The sequence below is a fragment of the Orussus abietinus genome, unplaced genomic scaffold, assembly GCF_000612105.2.
Source record: "Orussus abietinus isolate OABI.00-Male unplaced genomic scaffold, Oabi_2.0 scaffold11, whole genome shotgun sequence".
NCBI classification, from domain to species: Eukaryota; Metazoa; Arthropoda; class Insecta; order Hymenoptera; family Orussidae; genus Orussus; species Orussus abietinus.
In genome coordinates this window covers 1,908,831-1,936,629 of record NW_019396016.1, presented here as the reverse complement: position 1 = coordinate 1,936,629, position 27,799 = coordinate 1,908,831, and the positions used below count along the sequence as shown (strand labels likewise).

Here is a 27,799-nt window from a genome sequence, read left to right as displayed (position 1 = left end):
ACTTCGGCGTTATTTAATCAGCCGATTGCGCGTCGAATTTCGTGCGTATCGGATACCGAGTCGAGATTGCCGGGGTACATAAATTCGCGGTAACTTTTGGGTCCGCGTGCCCCGTTCCGCCCTCGCCAGCGAACGCTCGATGATCGTAAAAAGAAATTTTACTTGTCCGCGGCGAATGTGAACGCTTGAAAATGGGCCAGCAATATTTTTTCCAGATACGCTTTCGTTTTATCGACGAGAAAAAACCGATTAATTCTCCGGGGCAACCAAAATTCTATTCGTAGGGGCAATTTTCGTTACTCGCGTCGACAAACCGTATATCGTCCATTCGATCGATTTGGGACGATAATATTTTTTTTGCCGGTTGCTATAAATTCACTAGCTGATTTAGCAAAAATTCGTTCCAAGGGAAGACTTCCCGTTTTTTCCTAAAAGTGCAAATGCCATTTTTCGAATCTCCCTGTTTTGCGATTACAGTGTACCGATGTCACGGGACCTGGGAAGAAAACGGCACGGCCTACCTGGTGGCGAGTACCGACGCGGCGAGGTACTGCTTGGTGTACAGCGCGTCCACCTCGTCCTCTAACAGTAGATACCTCTCCGTGACGGGACATCTCGCGTCGTGTCCGAGAGCTTCTCACCCGCACCATCAGCAAGTGTGGCAGGTCAACCTCACGGCACACGGTACGCAAATTTCACCCTTCCCAGAATTTTAATCATTTTAATCATCCTCCGCATCGTCGTTCCACCCCCAGATGTCAAATTCTGATCGTTTCGATTCTCGTTTCGTCCCGAACCAAAAGGGCGACGCGGAATGGTTTTAAATTCGACGCCAGCTCGAATTTGAAATTCGTTTATGGGGACTAGTCGCGAGTCGCGAAGGGCTCCGTTCTCCCTTGGTGCACGCATTTCCTTGAGTAGCGATGGCCTTATCGAGCGACTCGACGTCGCACCCTGTTTCAGCCCAGTGCAGCGACGTCTCCTCGGCGTGGTCGTCCCTGAGGTCATCGAGAACTCTTCCGGTCCTCTTCGGCATCCTGCTGAGCGTGCACGTCGCGAGGTGATCCCGTTGAATCCGAGGCCACCGCCCGGCCACTGTACAGTAAAATCGTTAAGGCCCTAGAAGTCGGAGAAAGTAACGCTAATCGTGTATCTTTAGGGGATTTGGAGCACTCGAGGTGCGGCAGGGTGACGATCGGTCGCGAATGTGGCAGATTCGAGGACGTCGAGACCGACCGCGCGCGTGCACGCCTTTCCACGGCCGGAAACTGCGTTTTCCGCGTATCCCATCAGGGGTTTGTCGCGTTCGTTTCATCCGGGTCACGGGACGAGGGTGCGTTCCGGGCTGTCCACTCTTTGTTACGGTTTCGGGTCGCTCCCGTGTGCTCTCTCGTAGGAACGATTTCCGCCCGAGATCGGGCGAATTTCCGCAACCCGCGAATCGAGACGCGGATCGCGACGCTCGGATGTAGATTTTTTACATTTCTAAACGTACTCCTGCCCTTCGCGTTCCCGCGGAAACATCGGTAACCTTCGGAGACTCGACGGCGATTCGGCGAGGTCCCATCGACCGACGAGCAACGGATGGACTTTGGATTAAGAGCGATCGAACGCGAAACGGTCTTCTCCAAAGGGACCGAATCGCGAATCTCTCGGCATTTTCGCGCGCTACTCCTGCTTTCAATTACCGGATTCGCGATCGAAAATTGTCAGGACAAAAAGTTAGTCCGCAACGTCGGGTCGTTTCGCGTATGCATTCGCGCAACCTGCACTCGGGATCGCATGACACTCCTAGGCGCTTAGTAACCGTTCCGTTCCCGACGTATATGCTGAAACAATCAGGAAGTTGGCCCGTGCTAATGCAACGTGGAATTTAGCAGGACGTATATCGCGGGCGTAGCGAGGGCCGCGGACTAATTTTGCCACCGAGTCGTGGAAATCCGACTGCGCAAACTTGTAATAATTCTATGACGCGCCTGTACGTAGTAGGTGTATCTCCACGGACGCGATGTGCCCGCGCCGTAAGCGGATAATTCCTCTCCGCGCGTTAATACCGCCGGAAGACGGTAGTCGAATTAATGACTAATTTTTAACCGCTTTGTGAAACGGCGCGGGGAGGAGGGAGACGTTAGTTCCTCGCAACATGGCGGCGTCGTCGACGCGAACGACGAGGGTCGGTGTTCCCGCGGCGGACGCTCGTATCGAAGAGACGCAAACTCTTGCCGGTGTTGCACTCGGCCAAGGGATCCTTCGATCCCTCGATCCTTCGGAGGGATCGAAAGTCGTCGCGCGATAAGATACGTTTATCGATAGCGTGGGATAGCGCGGCCTAGGTCGGACTCCGCCGACCCGTCCTCTTGGCGATTTCCAATTACGTTTACGAGGTCTCGTCGGGACTTTGCCGGGTGGGAAAAGTTACCGGTACATTTATCTTAGAGCTCGATGGACCCGACGGGGAGCAATCGGAATATTTTCCCGAGTTCCAGAGAACGGGACGGTCGCGCCCTGTACACATATCAGGAGACGTTACGAAGGGGAGGATTCCAGTCCCGAATCGCCGGTGTACGCCGTCTCGGTGTGAACGTACCTTAAGACGATGTATAATAAATAAGGGTGCTGGGGCCAATATTATACGAATTGAGTATTGACTGTAGATTGAGAGAGAGACTATGGTACATATTAATCTGACTCTGCCACATTCGCGCATCTAGGCGTAAAGCGACGTACTTTATCGATTACACCGATGTTGCGGTTACGTTAACGTTAAGGCGTCTCCTAGATGGAGTCTCGTGTAGGCGAAACGTTCGCTCCGTTTTTTTTTTTTCCGTTTTCAGTTTCCGCGAAGGTGCGACCTGGCCGATACGCGATGGTCGCGCGATCGCGCGGGTGTTAAGAACGTGCGAGGATCCCACTTTTTCGATCTCGAGAAAAAGAGTTCTAATGGAATGAACGGACTTCCAGAATCCGGTTAAGGCGAGATGGCGATGACGCCTCCTTAACCGGACCGGTTCTTCGAGATGCTCGCACGGTGCTGGAAAAACTCGGATTCATGCGGATCGCGCGACAATGTCCGTTCTTTCCGACGAAAACAATCCTTTCGCGCGTCGAAAGAGTTAGTTCTAAGCTGACATATCGATATTAATGGTAACCTAGACCAGTCCTCGGTCCGCCGAGAGTAAGATTCAAGTCATATACCAGGAACGAACGAGATGTACCCCGCGCAGATTCGACTCGAAGGAGAGTTGGCGTTAAGTACGCTTTCTTTTATTTCAAGTGATCGGTCTTCATTTTTTCCGCGCTTCAACCACGATGCATACCGTTGTTTCAGAATTTTCTATGAGAAGTTTAACTTGGAACGCGAGTCTTTAAATTAATCCGGTCCTTATTAAGAAATCTGGTTAAATATGCCTAAGTCGGAACTTCCATTTTGTATAAGTCGGTCTATATAGTTGTTACGTTTTCCTTTTTTTGCCGAGCTACGGGGTGCCAACCTCGATTCGAACCGAATTCGTTTCAACGAACCCGAAAACTCGACAAAGTATAAATATTTTTCACTCTCAACTATTTTACTTTAAAGAGCTGGTCTTGAACGACGAAACGAAGAGAGTACTCATCGCGTGCAATGTACATTAGTCGACTATCGCTCGGAGTATGATAATTGGTGTTGGCTATAAATTGTACACTACTAGCTAATTTAAGCGCACGAGGAGCCGCCGAGTTACGTCTTTACAACTATTAGGGTCTCGGTATTTAAAATTTTGGAGCGTTTAATCGACGACATTTCGATTTTGAAGTCACTAAGGAGCGAGTCCGTGGCTCGTTGCTCGGAGTCTAAATTTTGTCCGAGAAATGCTCCTTTTTGAAAACGAGAGACGTCAGTTTTCCGGCCTCAACGTTCCTCCACCTATTTGTACATAGTAGGCTTAATTCGAGTAGGGAAGTACTATTGGTCGGTTCCATGTTAAGAACGTTGGCATGGCACATCGGATAACCGAGGCTTTCCTACGATAATTCCGTTACCACGTCCAGACGAAAGGGCGACGATTCCAGGGTACTTGAATCAAACGTAAAGTCACTGATTTTATACTTTATCCCAGTAGATTTATGTTGAAACGTTGATTCTACTTTGATGGTGCTTTTTTAAAAAATTGACGTATTCGAGCTGTAGTTCCATACGTCTTAGTTGCGTTAGCAATGCCTCTTGGTCAGATTTTGCATTCGCGAATTTTTTATTGTCATTGGACGATTGGATAAAATTATTTCGGTTTCCATCCGAGAAAAAGAGATCTTAAATTCTGCCAACCGCATTTTGAAAGTATTACATAGCGCCGTACTCACTCAGAAAGTATCGTTATAATAATTGGTCCAATATTAATTAAAAAATTATTTGCTAGTCATACCGTGCGGTAAGTCCGTGAAAAAGAAAATCTAGATGTGATGTTACCTAATACTACAGTATTATCTCGTTTTTTTTTATTTTATGAACTTAATGTTCTTGATGGATCTGTGGTGGAATTGAAGTTGTTTTCGTTTTTTATTTGCTTTGGTTACCAAGACTGTAACTGTACACTCTCGAGTTATGTTAAATTTGAGGAAAACGGTACTTCGAGAAAGCACGTTATGAGAATTTGTGCAATCCCCTCGCAATGTAATCGACACAAGTTATTATCCGTAGAATGAAACACAACGACTATTACCTTTTCTAGTCTTAGCAGCGTACTTGGTAATTTCCATCGATTTTATAAAGAAGTAAACGATAAACACTTCAATATACCGCAATAACGAGGATAGATTAAGGTAATCGCGGTTAAGGATGCTCGAGAACATTTTCTTTTGGTATGGTAATAAAAATACGCGATTCCAACAACCGAGTGTATCATCGAAAGTCTCGTACTTGTTTAAAAAAAAAAAAGATTTTCCGAAACCGTGCGACGCGAGTTCCGGCAGTACTATTCCAAAGGGAAAAAGGGAAACCACGCTTGGAAGCTACGAAATCTATACATACTGAGTGTTTCACTATTGAATTGACATATTACAATGATACTTATTAATATAAATGGTTTTTCATTATTATATTATAGATGTTACTCGATAATATATTTACAAATAATTAAGCAGGAGTGTGTCGACTTATTTCACCCTTCAACTGGTGAATCTCCCAGCTTGTCGTTATTAAAAAAAAAAATTAATTCAGGGTAGTGGAACTCGTACTGTTTGAAATCGACAGGACCATTCGTTATTCCGAGTTTTCGCGATCCACGAAACGTAACATTTGTTCGAGATGTCGGCATAGGAACTAATGAGTCATTGAATCCGACAATAAATATGCTTTTATTACACATATATCTCATACGAGGGTTACACGATATTAATACATGTTCTTTTAACTGTCCAGCAATCAAACACATTTGTTTTTTTGTCGTTTTGTTTAATTAATACACATCTCGTTAAGTCGTCGCAATTGTCGTACTGGAAAAAGGAAAACGTCGTTAGAGCAATCCCTAAGCGATGAGAGAGTCTCTTTCTCGGGAAAAGAAAGTGTTACTTTAACGCGCCGGAATCAGTGCTGCAGCGAACAATTGACAAACTGCGTAATGTACGCGTGTATGTAGGGTGTACGTGGTATGTTAGATGCGAACGGAGGGTTCTCTTGCGTGTGATACTTGCGTGTGCGCGAGATCCTTCGACAAGGGTAATCGGTTATTAAATCTTCCCTGCGCCGTGCCGTTGAACAAATAAGGATCAAGATCGACGACGCGTTATTTATTGGCAACATTGAGTTTCGCGACTTTTGCTCGGTTCTCGGAAGGGACCTTTCTTCGGTGAATTCACGATACGAACCAATCGATAAGTTTCCGTGGAGTCGGATTTAAAATTCTCCCCAAACTTAATTTTCTCAAGTAAAAATGCCCAAAGCATATTCAATGGATTTCGGGAAATAATCACCTAGAGTTCCCATAATATTCAGTGAAATAATTGCAAGTTTGACATTGGAGATCCGAGGTCTCGATTTCAGGGAAGACAATCGGTAAGTTTTAAATCGATTTTTCCAACGCGAACGCGATTTAATCGAACGGATATTTAATGAAACTCGTCGCAGGGAATGGACAAGAGTTTCAACCCTTTCGGTGATTCCCGATATATTTGGCAATTTTTCACTATCACGCAAACGAATCTTCCTCCTTATATATTCAACGGCGGGTTCGGTTTCTCTCGTTTCTTTCCCCTTCTTTGCCAGCGTTGTCGATTACACCGCGACTACAGTTTACGGGTCAAAGACGCGGTGAAACGCTAAAAAGTACGGCCTATCGGCCTGCTGTAAAAGTCACTACTAAGAATTACGAGCATTGAAACAATTAGATGAGAAATTAATATTTTCCGATCGACCTCACGAATTCCGATTTGCGACTTCAAGGTTGCGAAAGAATTACGTTCCGACGTAATCGACAACACTGGCTATCGATTCCGCGTCTCGTACGCCCTCCGAAAGCCCTCTCCCTTAATCGTTCTTGAACACTTTCTTAATATTAAAACAAATGGTATTTCCGCCGTACCAAGCTCAACGCGAAGGTACACCAGTTGATATTTGATTTGTACAAACGATGTCACTGTACCGCCGAAGCGATCAGGACACGTCCTTCTCTCTCTCTCTCCCTCTCTCGTTTTTCCCGAGCGTCTCTTACAACCTCGTTGACTTACGCGCTACGTCTTCGTTTTTGTTGTTTTTTTTTTTTAATTTTTTAAGTTACTCGTCTTAACGTTACTCGTATTCGTTATCATAATAACCCTAAACTTGGTGGCCAGCACCAAACACTTACTAGAATCAATGCTACAACACAGATACAGATTTCTCGTGGTAGTAGGACGATTACATTAGACTTAGATACATTACACGGATCTTTTCCTCGCTCTCACTCTCCGTTTCTCTCCCCTGTACTCCATTTCGACGCTTTATACCCGTCATTTGTCGAGACGCTTTGTCCAGCAAGGCTGATCTTCCGGTACCGTTTCGGCTCGCTGATTTAACTCTACTTAGTTTAGGGACTTTTAGAGCTTGCGACTCGCCGGCGAATCTTCCAAGCAGGCAGTCTTCGGACTAGAAATCGCGAACGCGTCGCCGAAACGAAAGCCCCCCTTAACGACGACGTCGGTCGACCGTAACCCTCTTTGGGATACTTTGCCCCCTCGAGCCAAAGGCAGCCAACGAGGACATTCGTGTCCTCGTAAACCGATGTCGCGACGAGGTATTCGACGAAGACTCTTTAACGAAAGCTCGGCAGCGGCGTCGCGCTCGTTTGTAAAAATACTTAACGGTCGAGAACCATTGCCGAGGGCAGGACGACCTCCTCGAAAGACTCGTTCGCGAGCGCCACAGGAACGATCGTTGCGAGAGCTCGTTTAGTCGACGACTCGTGATTTGAGCGGCTCATGGAGAGACATTCAAGCGAATAGGGTGTCAGCACATCGACTTATACAAGTTCCTAAAAGGTCTACCCGCTATCGTCGTTACAAGCTGCGAAATGGACCATTGGCGATGGTTACCGGGTGTCGGGGCGCTCTCGATGATCGCTTACGGTACGTAACTAACATTATTCTTTGGTTAAAAACAATTACTAATTAGATTCGCGGTTCCTCCCACCTCTAGCTGCCCTCGTCGTGGAACCGCGTTACATTATTCGGGCGGAGAAAGCGTGATTCGATCGCGAATTAATTTTAATACCGACCGAAAAGGCCAGCTCTCGCTTGGTCGCGCATTAAAATTAATTCCTCCCATTAATCCCATGGTACGCGGGCGCGCGCGCGTGGGGGTGTCGCGTTTGTTGCGTGAGTGTCTTCGGTGTCGGCGGGATGTAACGTCTTGCTCGACTAACTTCCGCGCGCGTTTCGTTACGAGAGATCCTTCCGATTTGCGATGCTACTTGTCGGGATTTCTTTTAATTATAGCGCTAGACCCTAATAAGCGATCGAGACAAAATCTTACATTCAAGATAGGTATTCTCATCTACCGTAAGGTACTAATCGAGTTAATCGGAAAACCAAGCATAAGGAAACGTATGGAATCTCGGTTCTCCTTGCGGCCTCGTCGACTCGCCTCGCTCTTTCCCAACCGGCCATTCTCGTCTTCCTCGAATCCACGACCTTCGCCTCGAGACCGATCGTCCAGAAACTAAAAACCGAGGGGATCGACTCTCGAACGCTCCCCGTTTCGGCGGGCAAGGAAAGTCCCGACATCGACGAACACAGCGGTCTTACGTACGCCGACAATTGCGCAGCGACTACGATTTAAGAGAAACAGTCGATTAATAAGCTCATGGTAGAATTCAAGTTCACCCCGTTTGCTCGCGACTCCGTGGTCGCGCCTATACAAGTGTCCGCCGCGCGTCGGACTTTACACGCGGGAAATGATAAAAAGTTGACGTTGTAAAATGGATCACGCGTCCGTGAAATATCGCACCTCGCCAGGTCGGAACAATCGATCCTCCTCCCCGTTTACCTCCCGATCGCTCGTCCTCCCTTGCCCGTTCCCGCTCTCGCCGTGCCGACGTTGTACCTCTAACCAGTGATATGTCATTGAACGATCCGTGTCCGCCAGGACAAGGATGACCTCTCGCCGCGATTGACCGACAAACGGCGCCGGGACGGCCAGCCGAGGTCCAAATCGACACGGGAGGTCCTCGACCGATTGCCTGTCGGGCGCGCCCGGCCCGTCTCGTCGAATCGATACGTTCTCTCGGCCGGTCCCAGGGACCTCGTCCGCTGCGGCGTTCCAAAAGCTGCGCTCGTCGAGACACAGGTACATCGTGAGATTTCTTCTCCAGCTCGAGTTCCTTCGTCGAGTTCCTTGGACGAGGGCGTCGACGCGCGATCAACGGACCCCTCGGGTCGCGTCTCTTCACCTCGAACCCGGTCCAGCCGAGCCGGGAAGGCGTAACCCTGGGCTCCACCTCGTGTTCCAGAGCCCCCGGGGAGTTGCGTCCGCTCGCGATCAGGGGTCAGCTCGGGTGCCCGTCGGGAGGCACCATCCACCCCGCGGGTTACCGACCGGGACACCGGAACGGAGAGGACTTTGGTGTCACTGACGAACTCGCCACCAAGTCTGCTGCACCTTCTCGTGAAACTTCTTGCAGATGACGGCCAGCCTCCGTCACATCCCAGCTTCCCCGGCTCCCTCGTCGGCCTCGCCGCCCTCTACGCCGGGGGTGCCGTCGCCTTCGCCGGGGTCCCCGGCGTCGCCGATGTCCCCGACGTCGCCGGACTCGTCGCCCTCCTCCAGGGTCACCTGGAAGTGGATCCTGTCCGACTGCTGGTCGTTGGCTTGCTGGTCCTCGGCGGGGGGAGACGGCGGGATCATGGACTTGTACCAGCTGCGGTTCTCCTCCAGGGTGTCTAGGATTTCCTGGGCGTCTGGATGCACCAGGTCGGCCCACGTCTCCCACAGGGGGTGGACGATGTAGTCGATGAAGCCGACCTGCGATTTCTCGATGGTCGCGCTGAGTCGATCGCACATGGGGCTGATGTCCATGTTCTGCTCCCTTTCCCTGTCGCCCTGGAGGAAGAACTCCTCCATTAGCAGAGCCACCCACCGGCGGTACAGAGGCAGCGGTTTGGTCGGGTTCGACAGATCCGCGCAGTGTACCAGGTTCTCCAGCACTTGGATCCTGTCCGTGTAGTTGTCGAGGAGCAGGACTCCCGAACCCGCGACCTTCTTCGCCTCCACCATGGTCTTCAAGTCCGCCAGCAGGGTCATGTGCTTCGACATGTCCGTTGACAACACCATGTCGATCACCATTTTCCGCAGCGTCAGGCGCTGCTTCTTCGTCAAGCTAACGAATATGTCGCATCCTTCGTTCTGAAGGAGCTTGAACGCTACCGCCAGGTGATGGTTCTCCAGCACGGACTCGTCGTTGTACATCAGGGCCAGCTCCGAACCTGAAACGACGCAATTCCAAGATCTAGCTTTTCGCGATTCCAATCAATTACTCGGCCGTTTCGAGCGAAAGTCAACGCGAGCTTCGGTTGCTCGAAGAGCTCAAATCTCGGTACTTACTTGAGTTTATGAGGTACTGATTCGTGAGCCCGGGATGGTCGACGTCGTGGATGGTGGCGGCGAACAGGGCAGCCGTGATCTCCAACGGCGTGAACACGGACTAAGGGGACATTAAAGGGTCAATTATACAAACTGAACCGTTTACGTTCTTTGATGCGCACTCGTTTATACCCCCAGCTTAGAAAAGGTCGGACAATGGCCCGTCTTTTGCTCACCTCGAGGGCGGGCGTGTTGAGCAGGATGTGCGTAGATTGCGTCACGTCGGCCGCGTGCAGGCTGTTGTGAAAGGGATTGTCCTTCACGTAGTGATCCTCCAGGGTCATCATGAAAGTAACGAACGTCTTCGGCGTGATCGCCAGAGATTTGAGCAGATCGCGACTCTGGAAGACTGTGTACGCCACGCAGGTGAGCGGTCGGTTGTTGCTCAGTTCCCCTATCCTGAAGATGTCCACGCCCCACTTGTCGATGTCGGAGAGGAGCTGCTCGAACGAACGTTTCATTAGGTCGGTTTTGCGCTCCTCGAACGACCGGTCGATGGGTTAAGGCTTATACTATCCCGCACATGGCGTGCCTCGTGAATAACAACCGACATACTACGCCGATGACATCGTATTGCCTTACTTCGGTCGACCGTGTTCGAGCAAACGGAGGAAATAGAGGTTAGGTAGCAACGAGACACGTCGCGTGCACTTTTCGCTGGTCGCGTCGAGCAAGGTTCGCGAAACGCGTATGGTAATTAACCCGTTCGGTCAGGCATTCGGAATCCTATTACGGAGTCTGAACACGGGGGACTCGAGGTGATACGAAAGGGTCATTCTATATATATCAGAGTTAAAATATTTATAAAACTCTTCTCCAAACTGGGTGCACCGTATGATTTGAAAATTTAACCCGCGTTTAAGCAGATACCAACGAAGGTCTTGGAACTAGCGAAATTTTATATTTCGACAAAACATTTTTTCTTTCTTCGTGTCTGGAATAAGTACTTTTTTTTTTTTTCAGAAAATGAAGTTTCGCGAGTTCGTTTTAAAAATATTTTGACGTTTGGATATATTCAGGATGACCCTTTGGTAACGCCTTAAACGTCCAGACAGTTCGAGTCGACAGGGAACTCGGATGGTCATCGATACCCGCGAGGAGCAGCCTGAGCATAAGTGGGTATCTATTGAATCACAACGCGTGGGAGTGGAAACGACATTCTACACCAGAGGCCAGATCAAGTTGCCTTAAATGGCACGGCGCCACGTCTGACGGTTGCTTTGTCTTCCACGAGCCTAAAATATCTTATTCCACCCAAGGATGTCATTAATGACGTACTCGGTCGGTGCCGCGATTATTTCTTGAAACCCTTCACCCTTTGCAGCGTCCATTGTCAGGTGCGATTTTGCCTCCATTGTCGACCTCACATAATAGAATCCCAAATATCCGGTCGAAGGCAGAAATTCGCCGGTCCACTTCCTGGTGCACGGTTTGGAATCTCGATCGTACAATCCGGCCGATCAACCGGGTCGTTGGGAACAAACCGCGAACAAACGGGTAATCACGCCGCGTGGGACGTCGAGCCGAGATCGCGATACCGCAGCCGCCTTAACGCACATCGGACGTAGCAGTCGCTCGATAGTTTTGTTTATCCAATTAGGGAGTCACCGAGTGGCGCTCCGCGGCGTTTAACATGTAGGTCGTCTCCTCGGCTTGATTCGTAGATTGGTATCGCTGGGAAAACAGAGCTAGCTTAACTAGTCCTATTCACGTCGGGATCTACGCGAGGAGCCCCATCGGCCAATTATTACGAGGCGCGAGATCAGCTGCAATTGCGACCTTTCCTCGATCCTTTCTTCCCGCGCTCTTCCGACGAGCAGGAAATTACTCGGCTACGTCGTTAGCGCCATTTTCATGCATCCGACAAGATGCTATTTTCGCTCCGTTCTCGAATTGCTCTTATACAACCGAGCGTCCAGAGTCGCGTTTTTCGATCGGGTTTAAAGCTCGACCTAGCGTTACCCACCTTGCCCAGCTCCTCTTCGTGGGGGGTCTCGACTCCGTGTAGAGGTACTCGTTCACCGGTGAAGCTGTTCGTGTGCGTCAATGGCCGTTTAACGCCGCTTATGTGCGACATAGCGGCAGGACCTCTCTGCACCCGGTCCTTCTTCTTCGCGGTCCTCGCATCGACACCTGCGGTTCCACCCACGGCATCTTTGATGCGCAGAGATGGCAGATCGATCTCCTGCTGTTTGTCTGGAAGGGTCGGATCGAGAGTTAGCTTTGCTAGAATTCCCTCGGGTACGAATTTTCTACGAAAACACGTCTCGCCGTTATCAAAGTCCGAGGTAATCGCACTTGGCGCCGCACCGATCTATTCGAGCTTGGGACGAGTGGGCGCAAATAAACAACGAGTCTACCTAATCCATCTTTATCTCGTCTTTTAACGAGACCTGCCGATAAATCGCCAAAGTTAGCTTGCGTCGAAGACACGCAGAAATCAGCTGCGATAACGACCCCGAGTACGTGAACTTCTGCGAAGGTCTAATACAACTCCGATTCCGGACGTGCGTTTTGTCCGGAAATTCCGCACGTAGTCCAAAGTCTGCCTGGCGAAACGGGGTCTTACCTGGAGCGACGTATTGTCATTAGACACGAATTAACTCACCCAGGAAGGTACTGCAGATGTACTCGGAGATCTGATTCCCGGACTTGGAGGACTCGGAGAAGTGTGACAGCTCCTTGTTCAGCATCCGCTTGAACTGCGAACAGAAACGTCGAACAGGGTTATTGGTTCCGTCCAATCTGGAGTTCATCGAACTCGGAATAGGGTCAAATAAAGCCAGACCTCGGCTAACAATAAGTTTGTCCATTTCGATAATGAAAAGGGGCAAACGCTGCCCAGTGGACGTCCACTCGCGAGTCACGGGGGCGAGATCGATGGCATTAATCGACTCTCGTTCGCTCGATGGCCGTGACCCTCGATTTGGTTCTAGGACCAGGGGAACTCGTGCCAAACGCGAGATCGAGTTCTCGACTACGTCGCGATTCGACGCGAATGCTCAAAGTGGAATCGACGTCGATTCCTTACCGTCGATCAACGATCTTTTCCTGGCACGCGTTCTCTTACGACGAGCCCCATACCAGATACCGATAAATTTCTATCGCGAGACAAGGTGTTGACGAGTCGATTGGTCACCGAGCAATCATTAATCACCGTCGCGAGTCGTTGTCGCGCGATGCACTCGAGTGCACCTCCTCTTGACGTTCCCTCGAAATTTCATACATTTATCTCGCGAGTCAAAGTAAACGGTGTAAAAGTCCGGTCCGAGCATTCCGTGCGTCGGTTAAGAGCCGTTATCTCTTGACGAGCGTCCGATGCACTCCGGGCACTTTTCCCTCGTAGGAATGCGCGCCTGGGTGTCAGTGTCAACGTACAGGAAGCGTCTCATCCGAGGCTGTGTCCGGGTATGTCGCGGTGTGCGTACTCCGGTGACGCAGGATCAACGAGCTATTGGCGCGCGTTATCCCTTGACGAGCTCGTTAATGGTTTTCCGCAATTTGAGCCGGTACCCTTAAGTCGACTACGCAGTTCGCGTACTTGAACGTCTCGCACAGCCGGAGGGACGATCGTTACCGAGAAAATCCAGGGGAGACCGTGAATTACGTTTCGCGAAACGTAAACCGCGATAATTTCACGGCAACGGTATGACCAGGATTGCGGGTATTAAACGGCCGAAGTGCTGAAATTGCGCGAAAAAAAGAGCGAAGAAAAACGGGACAATTACAACGGCAACGTGGGATTGCATAACGAGCGATATAGATAGACGGAAATGCAGAAAAATTGTTAACGCGTCTCCCGATAATCGGACGCGACGTACACTTCGATACTTTTGTGTCCGCGATCGATAATATTTTGATTCCGGGAAGTCGCAACATGCGTTCAAAGATCGCCGTCACCGATTTTCCTGGTCCCGCTATTTGCATGTTTTTCTCGAGAATAAGACTAGAAGTCGCGATCGCGCGCGGAGATTGTCCCTCCAGAGATCGTTATCGTCTTACAAAGAAACAGGGGATAGAAGTACGATTAGGGTTAATTGAATCAGATGCGATCTCGATCAAAGACCTATATCGCAGGGAGTTCCGATAACTTTCACGCTCAAAGTTCACCAATCGGAGGACGTCCCGAAAGATCGATACGTCTCCGTAATTCTCGCGGTGATCGATCTTCGATTTAAAGAACCATCGTTCGCGTCAAAAAAAAATCGAAATTACGACATATCCTCCTTATTCAAAACTTGCAAAAATCGCTCGCTTCTCGGCATGGGACGAGATCGCCGATCGCTCTACTCGAGCGTTAAACCGTTAAGAGAGAGCGATTAGTATTAATTGTATCAGATACGGTGGTTCGAAGACCCGTCCCAGTCCATTGCGATAACTTTCGCGATCGACCCAAATCGATACGGTTTATCGTTTCTTTTTATGTCAAGGCGCCGCAGCCGTTAACACCGCATTAAGCGATAGAGCTTGACTCATCGTTCGGGGCGGAATCGCTTCCCGAAACTTTCGAAATTTCCCGTTTCCCGCGAATCCCGTTCGCGGGAACTCCGAGGAGTGAAATTACTCCGATTAGCGCCTATTTTCCGCTCTCGGAGCTTTCTACTCGAGGGAGCGCGCGAGGCGGCTTGCCCCCGGGGGAGGGAGAGTCAAAAGCGCCGTACCTGCACGGCCAGGATGCTGGCCATGGCAGTGAGATCGGCCAGAGTCCGAAGGTATCCGTAACAGGTGGCGGAGTCCTCCATCTTGCCGGTCTCGACCTGGCCTTCCAACCTGCCGACCATTTTCGTGAAAAATCGGTTCTCGAGAGTCTCGGGACCGGAAGCGGTCCCTTCAACGCGTCTGCGCCTTACGGCGCCGGAGATGGAAGTCGCTGGCGCCGAGTAGCCTCAGGATTGTCGCGACCGGCACTTTGCAATTTCTCGACGCGGATGTCCGCGACTCAGCCCTCTGCGGCTCGTCCGCGGTCGATCTTGGAGTCCCTGTGGGCCCTCTTCAGCGCATCGCTCGCTACCCCTCGATCGATTCGCGTTCACTTTTCCCACCACCGCAACGAGATGTCCCGATAGCGTCGCGTTTAAGCTCTCGCGGTGCTCTTTCGGGTCCGAGTGTCGAAGGTGGTCTACGTGCCGACTCGAGCCGCCCGGCTTATATCTGGCGTCCATTGCTCGAGCGTACACAAGCGCCGCCATCGATGGTGGGGATGCGGCTACCAGAAGCCAACGAGAGAGAACCGTCGCGGCTCCTCCGATACGCGGCTTTCCGGTGCGTCAGGATGCTGAGAAACCGACTTCTCTATTCGCGATCCCAGGACCACCGACGTTCTCGCGAATCTTGCGAAACGAGAGGTGGCTCTGGCGCTTCTACCGGGGATTAAAAAGAAGGCTAGGAATTGGCACTTGCGTATTTTTCTTCCCCGAATTACCGGGAAGATCTCGGGATATGAAAGCGGTCCTCGGGAGACTTCTACTTCACGGAAGCGAACGTTTACCCGTTACCGGCTATTTCGATCGATCATCCTTCGCGACATCGCGCCACCATGGTCGCGGAGGGAAAACGAGCAAGGAGACCCGCGCGGTCCCGCATGCGCCCAATTTCGAAATCGACCCGAGGTGACGATCCGCTAATCCACAGATGTTCGATCATGCCGAACACGTGCAGCTCGCGATAGAAAATGGTATGGGTGGAATAAAACGCATGCGGTGCGTCCGGGGATGACCGTCCGAGAGGGGCGAAACATGTGCGCAAGGTATCGGTAAATAGGCGCGATATCCTCAGGAAAATCCGATTATGCTCAATGTCAAGTGGAGTTGCATAATCCCGCTCCAATCGAGCGAGCATCGCGGCCCGAAGAGGAAACAAAGAGAAAGAGCTCGACGAACTTCTCGAGGGAGATTGAAACCCATCAAAGGGCCCTCCACGCGGTCGAGGAGAGCGTCGCGCACTCGCGGTCGCGATTTATCTTGGCCGTCTTGTCGCTGCGTCAATCGAGATAAAACCGGCGATGTAAGCAAAAATTATATTGCCTACTCCTGCGACGCCAATTATTACGGGGCTTCGTATAGTCACGGCACCCAGAGATGCGAATTGGTCCGCGAACGGGAGGCCGAACAATCGGAGCTTCTTGTCTCGGCCGCCTCGGCGCATCTCGGACAATCGCTGGATTACGGTATTAAGGCGGGGGAGAGGATCGATTAAAATCGAGAAGCGGTATATCGATGGTCTTTGCCAGGTCTCGGAGGAATATCTCACCGTGGGTGCCTGTCGTTCCCACTTACGGTAATGGTCCTCTTCGCAGGGCGTCAAGTTGATTTTCCCGAACGCGGAAAGACTTTTCGATTTGTCGAGAACTGTGCAAAAAAAAAAAAAGAAGAAAAACGTTCGCCACGTCACGGGTGGCGTCGATTGGGACAAAGGCGTTCATTTTCCTTGATACGACGAGGCGCGGTCTGTCGGAAGATTCCTTAAATTGAATTATAAAACAGACGTTACGTTGACTCGATGAGAGTGCACGTGAAACGAGGTCGAGTCAGTCATAATGCTTGACAAGCAGACAACCAGACGAGCAGACTCGTCTGCTCGGGAAAGCATACTTCTGCGAAGAGCGTGCGCGTTTCGCGGTGATAAGGATACGGTCTACTCGATGCATAATTGCAGACGATCGGATAAGAAGAGTTCGTCACTTTTCCTTTGAGAGCGGAGAATCGGAGCGTCCCTTAGCCGAGCGTTTCGATGGAGGATCAAAATTAATCCGAGGGGCTCGCGCTCGACTCTTTTGTCCGGGGAGAAGTCGAGGCGAAACTCGTCCGACCGGCGAAAATGCTTCTCGAGAAGATAATTTCGAAATAATAGGTCCTAATTTTGAGTCAAAGCACATCGGTAACAAAGGCGATCGTGGCTTAACAGGGATTGGCCGAGAAGGTCCGAGCCGGCGTGGGCGGAGGTCGGGAGGGAGAGGGATGATCGGAGCTTGTTTTCGTCCACCGATCGGTCCGACGAGTTTCTTTATTCGTTGATTCGTTTTTACCGAGATGCCCGAACAAGTTCAAGGGTACACGTTTTGGGCGAGTCCAAAAAAGCGGCGTTCTCGGTCAACGTCTCGGCGTCAAGGTTCGCGTCGCGTGGGAGGGACTCCGCGATCATCGGAAGTCTCGACGATAAAGTCGAAAGAAAAACGGTCGCTATTTATTTGAGATGGTTACGTTAAACGGTCGTAACTTCGCGGAAAGGAATGCGACTCTCAGAAGGAAGCTTATCCGCGAATCTCTCGTTGGACTCCTTCGGCTTCGCGCGGCACTCGAGCTCGCTTTCGCCGGAGATTCGCGCGATAAATCCAAACGCTACCACGTTCCGCGATGATGAACGCGCGCATCCGTGCAAACGGACAATGCATTTCTCTTCCCGACTCGCAAGCATCGTCTGCGGCTCTCATTCGGATCTCGCTTGCAGCTGGACAAAGACTTACCGGTTTAACCGATGGAAAGGACGATCGACTTATTTATGCCGACGAAGCCGTTTATTGGATAAAAGATTGGCTCGATCAAGAGCGAGGTTCCGCGAACTCGAGACGACTCGAGAGAAGGCTCTCGAAATCCCAAAACATTTTTCGCAACTCGACCCGCCAAGATCTATTTAAGACCGAGCAACAATTCCTACGCGCCGTTAAACGGCACTTCCGATTTGTTTCCCCCGCCATCTTCTGCAAAAATGATAATCCAGGGAGCGACGTGACCGCGGACACCTTTTCTTCTTAGGCGAAGTCAATTAGTCCTCCGCGATAATGACTAATCGAAGTGTGACATCGTTCTCTACGTGCACGGTTCTTTGACGGTAATTAACCTTGGAACGGTGTACGTGACCAACGAGGGCGATTATTAAACAAAACTCGTAGAAATCTCGATACTTATGCGCGGTTCCGGGACGTATTTTAATATCCCTCGATATCCACCCAAACGACTCCTCACTCGTTACACGATTATTCCCGATTACTTCACTCGACCATTGCGGCGACCTTACGACACGGTTTTTTGGTATCGCCTGTCGACAACGAAGAGTCTTCTAACAAGGAGAGTCACTCGGGGAGCGCGGAGGACTCTTACGCGTTAAAAGAGCACGGAACGACTCGATTGTTATGAGCCACCGAGAGCGAGCAATAGTGGTGCAATAAATCGAGAGAACCAGCAAAGGTAATCCCTGTAATTAGTCTCGTTGGTGAACGTATCGCGTATCTGCGAGGAAGGAGCACGTCGGAAAGCGTCGCATCAAATGGATTTACGTCATTCGCGGTTATTTCCTTCGCTGTTATTGTTTAACTTCGTCAAGGCAGACATATCGTCTGGCTGGATCTCGGGTTAATGACAAAAATTCTGCCAAATTCGGGGCGGACTTAATCAGTGGAATCTCTTCCGCCCCACCCAGTGGATGTTTCTCTCGAAGCCTGCATCGAGAGCGGAAGAGTCCCTCTTGCATCTCCGGAAATCGTTGTTTTCCCGAGAAGCCAACGGCCGAAGACCGCCGGATTTACCGAGAACCACTTCCACCGGTGGACGGACGCTTTCCGGCCGCTCGGAATTTCCGCGGTTTATTTTTAATGCAAGCTCGGCTAGAAGTCTTACGACCTTACGCAATTACTTCCCCCTTCTCCAAACTCCTATCGCAGGAGTTTCGTCGATAAATAAATAGGAAAACTTCGGTTGGATATCGCCCACGCGACGATCTCGAGTTCCGTCGATGTCGTTCGAATAATTTACGTACGCGCCTAACATCGTTTATCATACGCATAGGTAATAGTTTTGCGAGCCGAGAGAACCCCTCGAACTTTCTTCGATCGTACTTCGAGGGGGTTCGAGTTCGTACTCGAGACACTTCATGAATATTTCATCGGTGGGACATAGAAAGGTGAGCCATGGCGACGTTAACCGTGCTCACGAGATGGGCGGACAACGAAACTCGGAACAATGGGCGGATCGTCCCCTCGGGAAAAAGTGCGGACTCCGTGGCAGGTTTTTCTACAATCTGCCGTAAAACGTTCGATTCATTGGACGTTGTTCCCTGGAGGTTTTGCCGGTTCGATCGATCGACGTAACCGGTGGGGATTCGTCGTTCCGTGCATTTCGCGGCCCTCGTGGCGGCGAGCACGATTGCCTTGAATGTCTGCAAGGGAAGAGGAGCATTTCCCCGATACATTCTAATTAATGAAATTCGAATTTTATCGATCTACTCGGGTGCATCGATTAGGAGGCAGAGCACGCTCGCGTGTCCTTCGTGCCCTTGTTTCTCGTTCGACCTGTCCTCTATTTCTTTCGATCTCGATTATTTCAGCCGCAGCCTTCCGATCGGACGTTCTTCCCCTCGCGCTGGAGGGATTGGCGCGAGGTATCGATGCACCGAATCGCCGCTGCACCGCGACCTTCCAGCGATGCGGCTCTCTTCGATTCCTCGATAATCGATGGAGCCCGGAACCTCGAAAATCGGTGTCACCGTGCATTTATTTGGCTCCTCGTTCTCGCAGTCGAGTCTTTGTTCATTTCGCACCTGGTTGGCTCGGAAAAAAATATGACTAGAGATATGCGTTCTTATGACGGCTCGTTGGTCGATAAGTAAGGCATCGATCTCGATCGCCGGAATTTCTGTTATGCGGCCTAGTCGAGTGGCGGTTCCCTACCTTACCAACCTCCACCGCTCGTGTTGACCCACGTGAAATCGCGATGTGCAAGCATTGTCTTTTACATAAGTGGCGCATACGACGATAACTCGGCGTCGCGTAATTGCACGTCAGACGGCGTAATGCACCGTCCTATAAAAACTTCCGGCAACCGCGATATTATGCAACCGGCCATGGGGCAATCGGCGGCCGCAATGGCAGGGGCGAAATTAACCGAGCGGATCCGTCATCGAGATCGTCGAGCACGCGGATGGCCGCGGTTAATTGTACCGATCGAGTCTAGAAATTGCGCGTCACGAGTGCCTTGCATCGAATTCGCGACGAACGGAGACTCGACTCTTTCCGCGTAGAGGAAAAAAAAAAGTCGATTTCGAGGAAAAACGATTAACGGAAGGCGCATTACACCGCGCCTACGATTGAACGAGGGCGACGGACGAGCGGGGCTCGAGTCGCTATTTTATAGAAAAATCCGAAAACCGCGTAATTCCGCGACGCGCGACTAACGACAACGATTAGGTTAATTAGTCGACACACGTGAAAATACACGCGACGGTCTCGTAACGAGCAAGTGCACTCACGCTTTGGGTAGACGCGCAAACGTGACGCTGCGTCATGTATAGTCAATGAACGGAGCATGAATAACCCACCGCAGGGTCGCCGCAACAAAAGCGGGCCGAATAGCGCGGCCGCGATTCCGCGACGGTAGAGATCGGCTTCTACGTAGAGGAGGTTGGTCCGTTGTAAAAACGCATCGTAAGTGCGCGGTCACAGGCAATGAGCTTTTGCAACGAGCTTTCGCGCGAGTGCGCGCTCGGGTTATGTCGGCATCGAGTCGGAAAGCCATTAGAGCGGGCCGAGTCGAAGGGGAGGAGAAAGCGGCACGCGAAAGAGGGAAAGGGAGAGAAAGATGGATATCGTCGAGAAAGGAAAGCGCGCAACACCAGGCATCGTCCACCTCCGGCCAGGAGCCAGAGCTTACGAGCGAAAGCACCGACATACATTCTCGAGTTCCGCGGAACCGACCTTGTCGCTTCCGAGATGACGATTTCGGGAAAGGCGCCGACGCCGGGAATAACGGCTCCGTTTTGTAATTGCGGAATTTCTAGAACGGAGCGGGCGCAGCGGGGACCCCGCTCTTAACTCTCCCCCATGCCAAGTAATTCCCCCGGGGATGTTTTAATTTGCCAACCCCGAGTTTCCCATATCGCGAGCGTGGATCGGACGGCGCGGATTTGTTCCCACGGATTTTCTCCGGGGGAGGAGGCCGTTTTCTCGAGGAACTTTTTCCCCTCTCAGGAGGATGGAACGTCATCCATTTCGAGAAAAGAAGCGGTCGACTTTCGACTTCCGACGTTCCCCGACGGTGCCAGGCACCTTCCCCGAATTTGGTCGGATACGTTCCAGTTCGGAAAGTCCTCCGGAGTCGCGAAAGGGCCGACGAAGTTGCCGGGTCTCTGCCAGAACCGAGGACTATCGCACACGACCGATCGCCGGAATGCAGGTCAAGTGCGAGGGGGATTTATTTCAGGCCTTGCCCCGCGAGAATAGAATCGATCAGTCGCAGCGTCGCGCGAGTCGCCCTCGACTTCGTATTTTCATTCCGAGGGAAACACTGGCAAATTCGAGCGAGGACTTCGGAGTCAACGCTCGGTAATTTCGAGACTTTCGAGACGGGTGGTTTCGTCGATCGCGTCGAATGCCTCCCGCCCTCCGTCGAAATCGTCTCCAATTTAGCGATTTCGACTCGAGACGACGACGAGTCCAGAGTCGTTTCCTCCAACCAGCCAACGGTGCTCTTTTCGCGCGAGTCGTCCTTCGCATAATTCCCTGACGTTCGGCCAACGCGGGGGGTGATTTACGCGCCGAATGACGCCACGGGAGTCGATAGCTGCGCGAATTAAGGGGAGCCTTCACCCACTTTCTAACGACTATCCAGATACCGGCGTATCTTTTAATAAACCCGACTTAAGGGTGGTTCCGAAAGCGTCGATCTACTCGCTCGGCCCTTTTAGGCGCCATTCGTCGTCCCTCGATCGTCCCTGCAGGGTTCTCAAAAATCCGACCTAGGGGCTTCGTAAAACTTTCGCCTCCCTTCCGAATATACTCCCACGAATGGTTCCAAAACGACTCAGGGTATTTTCAAGAAATTCGATGTCTCCGCAGTCTCCGGTTACGAGTTCCGTGTCGGACGTGCGAATTTACACGTACGCGAAATCCGCTCCTACGTCTTGAATTACGCGCTTACACCTGAACGTTTGAAACGGGATCTGGAGTGCAGCTGCCGGGAGCTGGCAGAAATTTACGGTTTGCGCGAACATCACCTAGGGGGAACGTGGGGTATCGTTTGATCGGCAAACATTGCGAGTCGTGACGACCCCTCGTTCGCTAAAAATATGAAACGCCCCGCCTCTAAAAACGTAGGGCCCGGTTCGATGGCTCGTTATTGTATTTCGGCACGTACGTTTTATTACGTCGTCGTTCTACGTGGCAGCGATGCTTTCTAGCGATCGCGCGCGCGCTACGTGATAACAACGAGATTCCTCATGGCGACCCCTGATCCCGACAAGGAGAGGTTAACCAACGTGACGCGCGGAATGGCCGATTCCGCGGAGCGACGTCGCCGGTCCAAGCTCCGATCACGCGGAATGTAGCTCGTGGACGAGATCGAGGTGTCAATTGCAGCTTCCGATCGGAGATGGGGATCTAATGCCTATCGCGTGCCCGTTGCATGCCGCCATTTACCGACCGGCCTGCAGACGCGTGCTCAATGAAAGTCTATAAATGCGTGCTCCGCGGTATCGTTGTTGCCCGCTCGTCGCATCTCATTTGGGAAGTGCGACTCGCTCGAGTAAACGTTTGTACCGACGAGAGGCGCCCGAATATTCCATGGCTGAACCAAGGAAAGGTTTTATCGATTCGACCAGATATTTTCCTGCGCGTAGAGAGATATAGAGAATATATAAATGGAGATAGAGAGGACGAGGGTCCCTTCGCAGTCGGGTCGGCAGAAAAACCGACTTCTGGTCTCTTTATTAATCCGCCATTTCGATAGAGAAGTTCCGGAGAGAGAGCAGGAATTCCTGAAATATGAAATTCGTCGCGCCCTCCCGCGACTGCCACGTCGACTCCGTTGCAGCATCGATCGGTCCGGGCTCCGCTTTCGTTACATTCTTCCCTTACGTTCTTCCGCATTGTTCCTATATTTCTGCATTATTCACGGATCTCTTTGCAGTCGCGGACGCATCGTCGCTATTGTCGCGACGACAAAAGCCAATACCGTAAGTAGCACTCGGGGCCGTCGACGCCGCTCGGATGCCCCGATGTAACCCGATGCATCCGCCGATGCAGCCCGATGCATCCGATGGGTGATTCGACTTAGCGCGGACCGACGTCTCGAGCAACGCCTCGTTCGAGTTACTCGAGCGTTCTATCTCCGCGTCTCTGCTCCGTGAGCGGTCCGATAAGCGGCCGTGGAACGCCGCGGCCCGAGTGGTGGGAGAAATTTGAGGTAATGTTTGATAAGTTGAAGCGATAAGATAAGAGGCTCGCAAATAACGTTCAAAACCAAAAGACATAAAAATTGGCAAAGCCGCGACTCTTGCCTCTTCCCCCGTGAACGCCGCGTTGAGCTTTGCTTCGCATTTCTCGTAGGTTCCCTTTATTCCAAGTCAAAGCGAATTTACCGGAAATTCGGTTCGATACGTCAAACAACGCGCCGATCGAGCCCAATTCCCGCTTATACCGTTCGATCGGCGCAGCTTGCAATGCCGAACCGCACCGTGGGGGATCTGCATAAGTATTCCCGGAACGACGCGAATGAGTTTATGGATATTGAAATTCCGCCCTTGACCCCGGCGCGTATTATAGGAAGAGTAGTGTTTTACGAGCGGAAATTCCCTTGTAAAGTACGAGTCCAATGGTCCTTTAGCGATTCAATTTGCCGGCACGGGGGTGCTGCCTACCGGACCGTTCCAAGGTGCAGATACGATCGGGTTGAAGCGCCGATAACGTTTCGGAAGCAATACGAGTTTATTTGCCGTGGCTTATCGATAGCCATGATCCGGTTCGATCCGGACTCCTATGATAGGAATCGTGGAACCGAAGAGAAGAACTCGCGAGAAGGACCCTGGAGAACGGAGAGAAAAATCGTAGAGAGGAACGACCAACCCGGAAGAAGAGGTCTCGAGGTCGGAAACCTCCGAAATTACTATGCGGAGGACGTAAGCCCTCCGTGTACCCTTTTCCGGTACGAAAGGAACTCCGGATCCGAGAGCAAAAATTGGCGACGCCCTTCCTCGAGAGAGGGCGTCGCGTCTCGATTCCCTTCTCGAGATTACTTCCGCCTGCCGTCCTCCTCGCGGTATCGCGCGTTCTCGGGCCCTGCTCCATAAATCTCCCGGAAACTCCTAGAGCCCGAGATAGCGCGTGCACGCATTATAGGGCCGCTCCGAAGAATTTCCTTTACTTTGGACTTCGACCTCGTTTCGCGCGTCCTCGCTAATAATCCTCTCGGCATTGCACGTTTTCCCGGGAAGACGGTTCATTCGTCGCAGCCTCCCCTCGAGCTCGCCTTTGATTTCGACCGCCACCCTCGTCGAATTATATCGCCGACGTCACGGGAGCCGAGGCGACGCGATAATGAAAAGCTAATAACGAGCTCGAATTCCAACGGAATTACGGAATGTACGGAAATGGGTCAAGGTAGCTTTCGCATTTACCCTGAAAAAGAACATCGTTCATGAAACCGGATCGATCGCATATGAAACTTTTCTCCGAACCGTACATATTGGATTGTTTGAAATTTCACTATGTGAGTATGGAAACCCTAAGGAAGGTCTTCACCCCCATGAAATTCCATTTTATATAAAAGATGAAAAAATGGTTTTTAAAACCACGAGTTATACTCAACGTTCGAGATATGCCGCACTCCGATGCGCATTCTAGAGAGCTGCTATCAGCTGCGGAGAAAAAGAATTCGCAAACGGGGAGCAATTTGAGACGCGCCATTTCGTCGTAACACAACGGAGCCGCTTAAGCTTCGCGGAGAAATTCTCCCGGTTCCTCCTTAAAGAATTATAAAAATTATCTGACACGGATCTTAAGGAATTTCCCAAAGTTGCCACGCGAGGGCAGTTACTAGATTTTCGAATTTATTTTAACTTGAATTTTTAATTTCCGAGTCCAATATTGTCGGACAATTAGAGTTTGTCGCAAAGGACGTGACGTACGTCGGATCGACCGAACGAGAAAGCGTGATGCATCGTCGGGGGTGACGTCCGTCATTTCCTCGTGGAATCCGTCTTGCGCTACGCGATTTACGTCAGATGTCCAACGCATTAATAAACGCTACACGTATCGCTCCGAAACGTCAGCGCATTTCCAGCGAATGAAATTCATCGGTCGCTTTTGAGTACCGAGTACGCGAAGCACTTTCAAAATGCCACCGAGGACCGAAGAACGGTCCATTTCGGTCAACTCGAATGTTTAAACATCCGCTGCCTGCGTCATCGTCTCGATGATAATGACATTACACGGGAAGCACCAAAAGCGTTTACGCAAGACGTTTGCGCGGTACCCTGCAGCTCCTCTCTCGAGACTATCGGTGTTGATACAAACTGGCCGTGACCGAAAAAGAAACGTTTCCGTTCCGCGGTTCTGTATGCACTGGGCAAACTGCAGCCCCCAATTAAATATTTTATGAGATCTCCCATCGCGAAACTCGTTCCCGGGAGGCGACACTTCGGGAACTTCGATCACAACCCGGCCCCGCCGTTCCGATTTCTTCTCATGGAAATTAGAATTACTCGATCGCTGAGAGAAAAAAGAGAAAAAGCGGGGCGGACGGTCTTTGGGAAATTGCTTCCCGTCGAGCTCGGCCAAGGGACGTGATCTGCATCCGTTTCGCGTATTTCAATCCCGGTTATCTCCCTGAAATTCCCTTCGTAGACTCGACGTCGACCCGTAGTTATCGGTAGAAATTGTGTCGTTATCGAAGCGTGTCCTAATACGGTAATTTTGAGGCATTCAGCGCGAGGTATGCAAACGAGGTCTCCCGGTGCTCCTCGATAATCTTTGATTTTTGTCGAGCGATCGCCATTCGCGTCGGATGCTTTCCGCGTTATCAGCTTTCCGTCGAGGGAGCTTCCTTCCTCGACTTCTAAGGGCAATCACGGTAATACACCGTCGACCGACTTCATTCCTCGCAGGGCTCGTCGCCGGACGAGAAATCCGTAATAACGAGGTCCTCGGAACGCCGTCGGATCGCGATCGGATCGACCTCTCGAAGAAGGTAAGCCTATTAACCGGAGGATCAGAAGCTACCAATGGGAGGCTTCCGTTTAACCGAGATTGCGCAATTTCCGCGGTCGCCTCGAATTCGCGGACGTTGACGGGTAACGATGCAATTTCGACGCAAAGTCCGACGGGGCACTTCCGGCGGGTTTCCGTCAACCAGATTTCCGACGCGTTTCCGACACCGAGGGCCCGTTTGGCAGGTGACAATTGATATCGATTCGCAGTTAAGTGGACAATTGCGAGTACGTTACCTTGAGGGACGCCATGTCGGACACCGATCGATGCGTCTGAATGGTCTCCAATTGGTCCAAGCACCAATCTAGCTCTTCCATCGTGTCCACGGCCAGTTTGACGTAGGTTTCCTCTGCAAATCACAAATTTCGAGACACGTTAGGAATGTCCAATTCAACATTTGAGGGCTCTTCAACTTTCAGGGAACGTGACAGTGGCCAAGGGACGAGGGGCCAATCGTTGATAAAATTTGATGCTCACCTCCAGGAGCCAGGATCCGCGGCTGTGGCGTACTGCTTCCCTGGGCGCCGCTACTCCTTCGCGACCTGCAAATTACGGGATTACTTATCACTCATACCGCACGTTTTCCTGTAAACACCCTCAGAAACGTTTTATAAAAAATTCACACGAATTCTCCTTAGAAAATAAAATAAAAAAAACCTTACAATGCGACGGGAATATAGGTACATCCGGTACATCACCGGTATGGGCGAATCTCCGCATTAAGCTGTCGCGATGTAATTACGTTGCGTGATCGCGTTGTCGTCGCAACGCGTGTCCGCATACACCGCAGCGTACCAGAATTGATTACGAAAACGTCAACGGCCGTAAACGTAGGAAAAAAAATTTCCTTCGTTTAACATAATCGTCTGATTTACCGTATTTGGTTAATTTTAGAAAGCGTTTCGGTTCGGCGAACCGAATTTTAGTTTACTTGACTAAAAATCGTTTGTTTCGATCAACTGATTTTGATTATATCGTTTCGTTAATTCTATGAAATATTTTAGTCGACGAAGACTTACTTGTTCGCCGGTACATTGGTGAGAGCCTGGAAGTTATTTCGGACCAGCTGTAGAGAAGCAAGTATTTGCGCGAAGGGTGTGACGATGAGGTCCTCTCCATGACTGAAATCGGAAAATAAAGGTAAATAACCCCGACGACGCGTCGCGGACCCAAGTCCGCGTAACTCCATGATTTTCTCTAATTGCAAAGTTGCCTCATTGCATGCAAAATGGGATAGCGACGTATCGATACGAGTTTCCGCAAATTTTAAGACCCGCGTCGGAGGGGTATGCGAAAGTCCAAGATCTCTAATTCGTTCCCTTTCGAGATGGAGATCCGATTGCAGCCCGATCTCCATACAATCGGGTTACGAGGGAGGAGTTTCATTTTGCATTAATTCACCGTCCAGATTTTAATTGCCGCGCAAAATCTAGCCGTACCGCTTTCCACCGGCATATTTAATTCACCCGAGAGTTACCCCAGCCTTCGGCAATATACCGCTTCAACTTCGAAACCACTTCGTATCCGCGACTTCGCCCTTTCAACGTTGACGCCGCCGAGGGTATAGCTATGCCTTCGCTCGGACTTTAAAATCTCCTTTGAAATCGCTCGTCGACGGGAATTCAATTTCCTTCGGCGGCTCGTTTTTGCCATTTTCGATCGCTCCGAATAGGCAGTCGCCGTGGTGATATTGGAATAAAACGGACCCGCGAAGACCCGCCTTACCGCGGATACCTTGAACC

At 50.9% G+C, this 27,799-nt stretch overlaps 2 protein-coding genes across 13 annotated transcripts in view; one reads left to right on the top strand and one right to left on the bottom strand.

The window, feature by feature from the left end:
- Positions 1-1,161, top strand: part of LOC105703987 — a 73,698-nt gene extending 72,537 nt beyond the window's left edge. Inside the window, exons 10-11 of the mRNA XM_023434664.1 lie at positions 478-684; positions 964-1,161. Of these exons, the coding sequence (XP_023290432.1) occupies positions 478-684; positions 964-1,064 (308 nt within the window). The 3' untranslated portion in view covers positions 1,065-1,161. The remainder of the gene's footprint in view (positions 1-477; positions 685-963) is intronic.
- A 4,151-nt stretch (positions 1,162-5,312) lies between these two features.
- The window catches only part of LOC105704041 (cAMP-specific 3',5'-cyclic phosphodiesterase), a 137,464-nt gene continuing 114,977 nt past the window's right edge, over positions 5,313-27,799 (bottom strand). For 11 of the 12 annotated variants that reach the window (XM_012432898.1, XM_012432899.1, XM_012432897.2 and 8 more), the window contains 8 exons: positions 27,077-27,178; positions 26,535-26,599; positions 26,294-26,406; positions 12,696-12,789; positions 12,054-12,283; positions 10,264-10,527; positions 10,049-10,148; positions 5,313-9,930 (listed from right to left, as the gene is read on the bottom strand). In XM_012432898.1, the coding sequence (XP_012288321.1) occupies positions 9,146-9,930; positions 10,049-10,148; positions 10,264-10,527; positions 12,054-12,283; positions 12,696-12,789; positions 26,294-26,406; positions 26,535-26,599; positions 27,077-27,178 (1,753 nt within the window). In that variant the 3' untranslated portion in view covers positions 5,313-9,145. Of the gene's footprint in view, positions 9,931-10,048; positions 10,149-10,263; positions 10,528-12,053; positions 12,284-12,695; positions 12,790-14,748; positions 15,274-26,293; positions 26,407-26,534; positions 26,600-27,076; positions 27,179-27,799 lie in introns of those variants that run through there. The other variant, XM_012432901.2, reaches the window with a different exon arrangement.